The sequence below is a fragment of the Sapajus apella genome, unplaced genomic scaffold, assembly GCF_009761245.1.
Source record: "Sapajus apella isolate SASKATOON/1434 unplaced genomic scaffold, GSC_monkey_1.0 scaffold1637, whole genome shotgun sequence".
Classification (NCBI taxonomy): Eukaryota; Metazoa; Chordata; class Mammalia; order Primates; family Cebidae; genus Sapajus; species Sapajus apella.
The window spans coordinates 1,562-11,605 of NW_022438563.1; the positions used below are offsets into that span (position 1 = coordinate 1,562).

The 10,044-nt window shown below is 50.9% G+C and overlaps 1 protein-coding gene across 1 annotated transcript; it reads left to right on the forward strand.

Moving 5' to 3' along the window:
* The first annotated feature begins 4,045 nt into the window (after positions 1-4,045).
* LOC116546901 (peptidoglycan recognition protein 1-like) lies at positions 4,046-9,284 on the forward strand. Its single transcript, XM_032273018.1, has 3 exons — positions 4,046-4,632; positions 8,027-8,148; positions 9,009-9,284. The coding sequence occupies exons 1-3, from the start codon at positions 4,346-4,348 to the stop codon at positions 9,188-9,190; spliced, it is 591 nt and encodes a 196-aa protein (XP_032128909.1). The 5' UTR covers positions 4,046-4,345; the 3' UTR covers positions 9,191-9,284.
* The last annotated feature ends 760 nt before the right edge of the window (positions 9,285-10,044 follow it).

Consider the following 10,044-nt stretch of genomic DNA (forward strand, 5'->3'; position numbering starts at 1 on the left):
CTCAGCACAAAATGTATACTGTGAGGGTCCAGAGGGAAAATTACTCTGAAAAAAAAGAGACAGGGATAAAGACCAGCCAGAGAAACAGAAGGAAAAGCAAGGCAATCTTACATCACAAAAGCTAAAGGAAGTAAGTATTTCAGGAAGGAAGTGGTTGACTGTGTCAATTGCTACCCAATTGCCCAAGATCATGCAGCTAATAAGGGACAGAACAGAATTTTAAAATCATATCACTTATATAATAAATAGTACTTGGCCAAACAGCTAGCCATCTGTAAACAAGCTCAGACCCCTACCTCACACCACATGCAAGTATACATTTTAGCCAAGGTAAAGATCTAAAAGTAAAACACAAAATAATCTTTTTTAAATAGAAAAAGTTTTACAATCTTAGTGTGAAAAGTCCCTCTTAAGACAGGAAACACAGAAACCATAAAAGAAAAATCTAGATTTTTTTTAAACAGATTAGAAGCTTTGTAGCACATTTGATAAGACACAGGGCTAATATCCCCCATATATAATAACTCAACAAGAAAATGATGAGGTGAACGGATGACTTGAAAATGGATATTGGTAGCCATAAACATGTAAAAAGATAATCACCTCTCTAATGTTCAAGGAAATGCAAATAAAGCAATAATGAAATCTTGTTCTTTGGATAGTAAAACACTTAAAAACTGATCATACTGTAGAAAAAATAAATACTAAAATCTTTTTGGTATTGTATTTGCTAATTCCTATTAAAATTTTAAGTGTAACTCTACTTCTTAATCCAGGCACTGGATACACAGGTGGATTCACTTCATGCAAATTCATAAGCTCACTACTCTATTAAGTCAACTCTGTTAAAAAAAAAAGTGTTTGTACACTTTTTATATTACATTACTCTTTAGTGCTTCTAAAAAAACCTGAAATACACAAAATGTACACACCTAAGAACTAAACAATCCCAATTATGGGATTCTTTTGTTCATTTTGCAAATAACAACAAAAAAAAGGCAAACAACCTAATATTTTTTTAATGGGCACTGGATATGAATAAGTAATTGACAAAAAAGCACTTTGGGAGACCAAGGTGGGTGGATCATCTGAGCTTAAGAGTGCAAGACCAGTCTGGCCAACATGGGGAAATCTTGTCTCCACTACAAATACAAAAATTAGCTAGGTGTGGTGGCATGCCCCTGTAGTCCCAGCTACTTGGGAGGCTGAGGCAGGCAAATGGCTTTGAACCCAGGAGGTGGAGGGTGCAGTGAGCTGAGATTGTGCCACTGCACTCCAGCCTGGGTGACAGAGTGAGACTTCGTCTCAAAAAAAAAAAAAAAAAAAAAAAAAGAGGTAATAACACCCATTTCTGGGATGAGGAGGCTCCAAAACATTACTGGTGAAAAATATGAATTATTGCTGGGTGCCATGGCTCATGCCTGTAATTCCAGTACTTTAGGAGGCAGGTGGTTCACCTGAGGTCAGGAGTTCGAGACCATCCTGATCAACATGGTGAAACCCCATTTCTACTAAATACAAAAAATTAGCCCAGTGTGATGGCTTATGCCTGTAATCCCAGCTACTTGGGAGGCTGAGGCAGGAGAATTGCTTGAACCTGGGAGGTGGAAGTTACAGTGGGCCAAGGTTGTGCTACTGTACTCCAGTCTGGGCAACAAGAGTGAAAACTCTGTCTCAAAAAGAAAAGAAAAGAAAAATATCAAGTATTACTAGCTTTGGGGGGAAAACAATCTAGTAATAGTAATTAAATATGTATACTCTTTGACCTAATAACTCTGTGATTATAATTCACTTATAAATGCACCAGTGCATAGGGATGTATGTCTGAAACTATTTTGTGTAGTGGGGGAAAAAAACTGGAAAACCTTCAAAAACTAAGAGATCCACAATGCTGAACTGATACTACGGCATATTGTGCAACTATTACAAAGAATAAATTAGAATTAAATGTACAGCACTTGAGAGATGCCCATAAAATATTAGGTGACATTGAGGCAGATGGTTTAGATTTTTTTTTAATGTCCCTATACAAGTTTGTAGGGAGGAGAATACGGTTTAGAACTCTGGAGACAGAAAGCCTGTGGCCAAACCCTGACTTCACCACCTCCTGTATGTGATCATCACCCCCCCCACCAGCCTCCGTTTCATCAACTGTAAAAGGGGTTAATAATAACATGTATCTTGCAAGCTTATTGTGAGTATATGATAATTTCTGGAAAGTGCTACAGATGCCTAGTGCACAATTTAATAACAGCATGAGTACAATGTACATGAGAATGCAGAACACGGAGGATGAAAACACACCACACTGGTCAGCCACGGTAGCTCACCTGTAATCCCAGCACTCTACGGGGCCAAGGCGGGTGGATCACCTGAGGTCAGGAGTTCAAGACCAGCCAGGCCAATATGGTGAAACGCTGTCTCTACAAAAATACAAAAGCCAGCTGGGCGTGGTGGCACACACCTGTAATTCTAGCTACTTGGGAGGCTGAGGCAGGAGAATCATTTGAACATGGGAGGTGGAGCTTGTGGTGAGCCCAGATGGATCCGCTGCATTCCGGCCTGGACAACAGAGGGAGACTCTGTTTCAAAAAAATAAGAAAGAAAGAAGAAAAAGAAAACACACCATACTGTTCCCAGGTGGCCTCATGTGGGCAGAGCTGGAGGGGTGGGACACAGGTGACTAACATTTTGTATCAATTCAACTGCTTAAAGCATGTGTTACTTTTGTAATTTATTTGATTTCCTTGTCAGAGAGCAAATGAGAGATCCCTTTTGCAATTTTTTAAAGAGCCAGTGAAGTAGAAGGGGAAGAAGAGCGAACCAGGCTGTCTGCCCTGAACTCACCACAAGTGCTGGGAAGGCAAAGGAAGGGGACCTGGGCAGGACAGAGGGCCCAGGAAAGCCTTCTGCTCCAACAGGTGACCCCAACCCACTCTGGCCCTGGGCAAATGGCTGTTTCTCTCCAGACCCCAGATTCCCTCCTCTCCCTAACTAAGCTGCCAGAGGTACCCGTGCATAAAGCATGTTTCTTCCTACCAAGAGCAGGCTGGAGTTCCAGACCCAGGGGTAGGGCTGCGGCATTCTGTGCCAGACACCTTCTAAGGGATCTGCTTCTGCAACTCAACTAATCCCTCATCAACCCTCTGAGTTGGGTACTTTATATATCATCCCCACGGGAAGGTTAAATCACGTGCAGGGTGGCCAGACACGGTGGCTCATGCCTGTAGTCCCAGCACCTTGGGAGGCTGTGGCAAGAGTATGGCTCAAACTCAGGAGTTCAAGACCAACCATGGGCAACCTGGGGAGACCCCATCTCTCTCCATATATATATAGTTTTATTATTACTAAAATTAGGCCGGCTACAGTGGCTCATGCCTGTAATCCCAGCAGTTTAGGAGGCCGAGACGGGTGCATTACCTAAGGTCAGGAGTTCGAGACCAGCCTGACCAACATGGTGGAACTCCGTCTCTACTAAAAATACAAACATTAGCTGGGCATAGTGGTGCGTGCCTGTAATCCCAGCTACTCCAGAGGCTGCGGCAGGAGAATCCCTTGAACCCGGGAGGCGGAAGTTGGGTTGCAGGGAGCCAAGATCACGATACTGCACTCCAGCCTGGGTGACAAGAGCAAAACTCCCTCTCAAAAAAAAAAAAAAAGTAAAATATTATTTATAAAAAATAAAATTAAAAAAATATTTTTAAATACACATTTTTAAAAATCCCTTGCAGGCTCTCGCACACCGAGTGTCCGGGATTCACTCGCAGGTAGTCTGGCTCTAGACACCGGACTCACTGGAGTCAGCCCCTGACTTCCCTGCTCCCAACCTGTTTACTCCACTGTGAAATGGGCTTCCAGGTACTCAACTCTTGAGTTTGCTGCAAGGGTAAATGGTATCAGGCTTGGACCTGGGAGAAGGAAGTGTTTTTAAAATAGGCACCTTTGGTACCTCAATCCTTGCGGGGAGATGTGCCAATGCCCTGGGCCTCTGCAGTGTAAGTTCCTGTTGAGTTGTTCAATGTTCCACTGAGAGGAGACAAGCAGGACCGGGATCCCGGTGCCAGGTCTTCCAGAAACGGCAGGGCGAAGCGCCCAGGGACTTGTGCGTCCCTCCCTGCTGAGCGAGCGGTCCTGTCATTGCCATGGGCACGACCCAGACCCCAACCCCAGTGCATCCCGCCCTGGCCCCGCCAGAGAAGGAAGCCAAGTCTCGGGTCTGCTGGACCGGCGGGGACTTACCGGCAGGGTGTGAAGCAAGACTCTCCGGGCCACTCCCAGAATCACCCAGCAGATAAAGGCGGCCCCACCACTGCGCACTCCTAGCGGTCCCCGCGCCCCTGCCGCTATGTCCCGTCGCCCCGCGCTGCTCGCCTGGGCTCTCCTCAGCCTCCTTCGACTCGAAGAGGCTCAGAAGACAGAAACCCCGGCCTGCTGCAGCCCCATAGTGCCACGGAGGGAGTGGGGGGCCCTGGCGTCAAAGTGCAGCACGCCCCTGAGCCAGCCCGTGCGCTACGTGGTGGTGTCGCACACGGCGGGCAGCAGCTGCAACACCCCAGCCTCGTGCCAGCAGCAGGCCCAGAATGTGCAGCACTACCACATGAAGACACTGAATTGGTGCGACGTGGGCTACAAGTGAGTGCAGTGGGGAGGCACGGGCCGGGATGGGGACCCCAGAGGCAAAGGTGTGCAAGCCCCCACCAGCGGGATCGGTGGATCGGTGCTAGGGTCACCCGGCTGACACCCCGGGCAGCTTACTGAACCTCGCAGTTCTCGTTTCTCCTTGGGTCACCATGCGGGTCGGGGCAGACATGGGGCAGAAGCGCACAGCATAAAGATGCCATGGGGAGGTGGGGAAGGGCTGAAATCCAAGCCCCGCTCCCTGGAGGAAGGGGCAGGCTTTGCCTAACACACACCAACGTATCCGCAACACCTTTTGAAGGCGCCCCTTCCTGATGCCTGGTGCCTTTGTTGGGAGACAGAAAACCAGGCTGACTCAGTGTGGAGCCAGGTTCCAGGGTCAGCTCAGCTTACTCTGGCTGAGGACTGAGGCAGGTCCCTCCCCAGCTGGGGCAGGTCCTCCCAGCTTCAGCTTCCTCCTCGGCAAAGTCCAAGGGATTGCGCCCCACCTGCTCCTTAAATACAGGCAAAGCACCTAGGACACTGCCTGGCACACAGGGGCCCGCAAAGCCATGGGCTATTGCCTTTAGAGACCTACTATGCGCCAGGCAGCGCGCCAGATGTGCGACGAAGAACGGTGCCACTCTAGCTTCCCAGGGTTTAAAGATTAGCAGGGAGAAACAAGCCAAGGCCACAGGTAAATTCAGAGGGTGACAGAAGTGATGGATGAAAGGAACAAGGTGAGGGAGGGTGACCTCAGGCTGGGGCCAGACCCACACGAGATCCTTGGAAGGGTGGGGCAAGGGAAGGCCTCCCGGAGAGCGGCTGCCTTGGCTCTGAGATGTGGGAGCCGACGGAGGGGTGCAGGACGCAAAGCCAACGGGGCTGCATGGGCAGGTCCCGTGGGAAGGACAAGGTGGCTGAACACAGCCGGAGGAGCAGAATGAACTGAGGAAAGGGCGGGATCAGGCAGGGCCTTGTGGACCACAGTGAAAACTAGCTTTTACTGTGAGATGGGAGCCAGGGGAGGCTTCCGTGCAGAGCGGGGTCGGGGGCTGGTCTAAGTATGAGGCTCCCTCTGGCGGCCGTGGGGGGAACAGACTCTAAAGGGTGCCTGGTGAAGCGCGTCCTAGCCAGGCTTACCAGCTACCGCCTCCTTACAATGGGCTGCAATCCAGCCTGAGGGTTTCCAAGGAGAGGGAAGGTTTGAGCCCTGCAGGCTCTGACCCAGGTAAGCATCAGAATCCCCTGCAGAGATTACTGGAGGAAGACATGGGTCCCCAGATCCCCAGGTCCCCGATAGACCCCACCCAGGGTCACATGTTCTCAGGACCTCCTGAGGCTGTCATGAAAAAAAGTAAAAAACAAAACAAAAAAAGACCCCACCCAAAGAAGTCTAGAGGTTTCCAAAGGTATTCCCAGCTCTTCCAAGAGTTTATCAAAGACTCCAAATTCAAGGTTTTGTTTCCAAGACTCAAGTGCTGGATTCTAAGCATTCCCATGAGGTCATGAAGAGCCAAGCCTGGCTCTGCAGCCTCGGGTCTACACCACCACACAGAGAAGCAGCCTGAAGTCTGGCTCTCAGCTTTTAGGATTCAGAATCTGGTTCTAATATTCTGAATCTCCTTTCCAGGTCATGTCACGTTCTCCCTCTGAGCCTCAGTTTCTTCACCTGTAAATGGGGCTTTTGACTATGCCCACTTGTCGATGGTGGCTGAGGTTTAAATGCATTTGTGATATTGTGCTGGCCTAGAGCCAGAACCGGAGCAAAACTATTTTATAAAATGCAAAACTGTTTTTAGATAAGTTGAAATGGCTGCCCCATTCTCCTTACAATAACTACTGTCCTTGGCCTCTGTGAATAGAACTGCCAGTTTGTTCTTCAAAACTATGTAAAGCTGCTTACCTTTTCTTATCAGTAACTGCCAGAATTGCTAGCCTTTGCTTACCGGCAATTGCCAGACTAAGCAGCCCAAGCTAGTTCCATCCTGGCTCCTGTGACTTGTAATAAGTAACTAAGGTCTGTGATTTCCACCTTAACCAGATAATGTGTAAACAAATGTTTATCTTGACTTCTGTAAACCACTTAAGTAACAAACGGAATGACAAAAGTCCCCTGGCCCTTGGAATGTCCGGAGACCCCCACCCTCATCTCTGCCCAGGAGGTAATTTACAGAATCCACTAGCCCTCGGAATGTCTGAAGCCTTTTCATCCCCATCCCCGCCCCTCACCCCCACTCCCAAGGTGGTTTTTCGGGTATAAAAAATCGTGGCACCCTCCTGTTGCCACCACAGGTTGGAGAGACGTGAGTCCTCTGTGGTCGCCGGCATAATAAATGACCCTGCAATCTGGCATACTTTTGTCTTGTGATAACTTTCTACACTCGGTCAAATACAACACATTCATGCAATAAATGACCAGGGAGAACCAGCCACCCCCCTCCCCTCCACTGCCATGCCAGGCACCAGGAATAAGGCACGGCCATAACCAGCCAGTCCCAGCAGCCAGCATCACCAAGGCCAGATTCTGGGAGCTGGCTTCCTAAGCGGTAGATTCAGGACTCAAGATTCGGAAGTTCCGGCATTCTGTGCATCATTAAGGAAGCTGTGAGCACTAGGGCTGAGCTAGCACATACTGCAGCTCCCAGACACTGATGTTCTAGTTCATTCCCATGTGCCAAGTCAGATGCATTCAATCAGATGTGCTGAATGAATCAGCCTTAAGGATTTTGCCAGGCTTGGAAACCTCCAAGAGGCAGGTGCTGGGGCTCCAGGGTCGGTATCTGGTTGTGACACCAACTTTGTCTCTGATCCTGTCACCCCAGTGGACCCCGAGGGCAGGAAGCAGGCTGGGACGAGGGCAGAGTTCTGAGACAAAGGGGGCTCTGAGGAGCTTGTACAAATCCTGTCGCTAAGTCTCAGCTCTCTCAGCTTAAGATAAGGATGGTAACAGTCCCTGCCTCAGAGGGCAGTCCTGCAAGGATTCAGCAAAACGAGCCTTCCAGAAATCCTCTAGGGAGGCAGGAGGGAGCAAGGTACAAGATCACATGGGTGAGGACCTCGGAGGCCTGGGTGAAAACCCCAGCTGTGCCCCTGATGGGCTGTGACGTGGGGCAGGTGATTCTATCACTCTGATTCTGTCTCTATAAAATGGGGGTGGTGGTGACTTACAGGGTTGCAGTGAGGATGGAAAAAAGGCTGCATGCAGAGCTGTGCTTGGCTCATGCCAGGGGCCCAATAAATGATCACAGTCATTGTTAGCAGTCGTGGAAAACTAAGGGAAGAAAAGGATGCTGGAGAAGTTGTGTGTCCCGGGGCAGTAACAGAGGCAAGGTGAGTGGAGGAAAGGGCAGGAGTCCCTCTCGGGAAGCCCTCCTTCATTCATCAAGCTTCCCACCTCCCCGTGCAGCTTCCTGATTGGAGAAGACGGGCTCGTGTATGAGGGCCGTGGCTGGGGCTTCAAGGGAGACCACTCGAGTCACCTCTGGAACGCCATGTCCATTGGCATCACCTTCATGGGCAACTACATGGGTGAGTAACTGTCCCGCCAGTTAGGATGGGGGCTCACATGCGGCCTGAGGAGGGCGGGGACATGGCAGCCAGTGGCTGACAGGCTCCACCACCTACAAGCTCCATGACCTCAGGCAAGTGACTCAATTTTCTGAGCCTCCTTTCCACCATTGGAAAATGGGAATCATTTCCAACCACAGGGTGGGGGTGAGAATTAGCTGATAAAAAATCCTTCCGCCAGACGGGCGCAGTGGCTCACACCTGTAATCCCAGCACTTTGGGAGGCCAAGGTGGGCGGATCAAGAGGTCAGGAGATTGAGACCATCCTGGCCAATATGGTGAAACCCCATCTCTACTAAAAATACCAAAATTAGCCAGGGTGGTGGGAGGTTCCTGTAGTCCCAGCTACTGAGGAGGCTGAGGCAGGAGAGTTGCTTGAACCCGGGAGGCGGAGGTTGCAGTGAGCCAAGATCACAGCATGGCACTCCAGCCTGGTGACAGACCAAGACTCCGTATTTAAAAAAAATCCTTACGCCAGGCCACAGTCCCTAAGCAGCACTTGATTGATGTTAGCTATTGTTGTGGGTGGGAGCCAGAGGTCTGGCGACAGGGGAATGAGAATATGCAATCGTCACTATGACTGCCAAGGCTTGCTAAGGGCTTCTTCTGTGCCAGGTGCCATTTTGTGGATTTTACATAAAAATAATTCCTCTTACCTCCCACAGCCCTGTGGGTAGGTGCCATTATTCTCTCCTTTCGCGGATGAGGAAACTGAGGCACAGAGAGTGAAGTCCAGCTCAGAGGACACAATCAAACCCACTACCCTACACTACCACTGCCCTTTGGGAAGCCCCACCTCACTCCTGCCTCTGCCTCCCCAGATCGGGTGCCCCCAGCCCGGGCCCTCCGGGCAGCCCAGAGTCTACTGGCCTGCGGTGTGGCTCAGGGAGCCCTGAGCTCCAAATATGAGGTCAAAGGGCACCGGGATGTGCAGCCTACGCTCTCTCCAGGCGACCAGCTCTACAGCATCATCCAGAACTGGCCACACTACCGCGCCTCCTGAGGCCGTGCTGGGCGGCACCCCATTCCTCTCCTCCCACGGCCAAAACCCCACTGCCGCCTCCTTCAATAAAGGTGCAGCTGCAGCTCAAAATGTATTCCTGGGCAGGTCCCGCCACACCTCCCCTTCTTCTCTCCCTCCCACAAGACCCGAGCCCTCCCACCCCCTCCCTCCCAGCACTCTCGTCGCTGGTGCTCCGAACCCAGAGGCCCCGGCCCTGAACCAAGACCCCGGAGATCCCAGCTCGAGAGCAACATCACAGCTCAGAACCCAGAGGTCTCAGGTCAGAGCCCAGGAATCAGCACCACGGCGGCCTGGATGTCACAGAAGCAGCTGGGGGTCCTCCTGGGCAATGAGCCACGCTGCAAGACACCCCCTTCCCACCACACAGCCAAAGACATCCTGCACAGAACCTCTGCTTGGACTCCTTTGGGGACAGGCTACTCACTCCTCCCCCCAGGTCTGCCCTTGCACAGTTTAGAGAGTATGCCGGCTTTTCCTGGGCCTAAGGCCGGATCTGCCTCTGAGGCACAGACACACAGGTCCCAGTTATACCCCGCAATTTCTCTTCCTCTACATTTCTCCCCACTCCACCCTCACCCTTTAGTCATAAGCTGAGGGGTCCCACGGGCAAATATGTTTATTTACAAAATGCACATATCCTCCCTCCCAGCATGTACTGCCTGGGGAGAGATTGGGGTCAGGGCCTCACAAGCCTGAGACCCCAGGGGCACGTGGAGGGGCGGGGCCAGGGCAGGGCCTGGGCGGGGCTGGAGGCCACCCTGGCCGTACCCCCCATGCCATACTCAGTGGTGGGTGGGGGATGAGGGGCAGTACCCCCTCTCCATGTCATGACC

What these genes read in the sequence shown, in the direction of transcription:
- LOC116546901 (XM_032273018.1), top strand. Translation starts at nt 4,346, where the DNA reads ATGTCCCGTCGCCCCGCGCTGCTCGCCTGGGCTCTCCTCAGCCTCCTT. An exon ending in TGGTGCGACGTGGGCTACAA is followed by an intron (nt 4,633 to 8,026) that starts GTGAGTGCAGTG and finishes CTCCCCGTGCAG; the next exon opens with CTTCCTGATTGGAGAAGACG. An exon ending in CTTCATGGGCAACTACATGG is followed by an intron (nt 8,149 to 9,008) that starts GTGAGTAACTGT and finishes CTGCCTCCCCAG; the next exon opens with ATCGGGTGCCCCCAGCCCGG.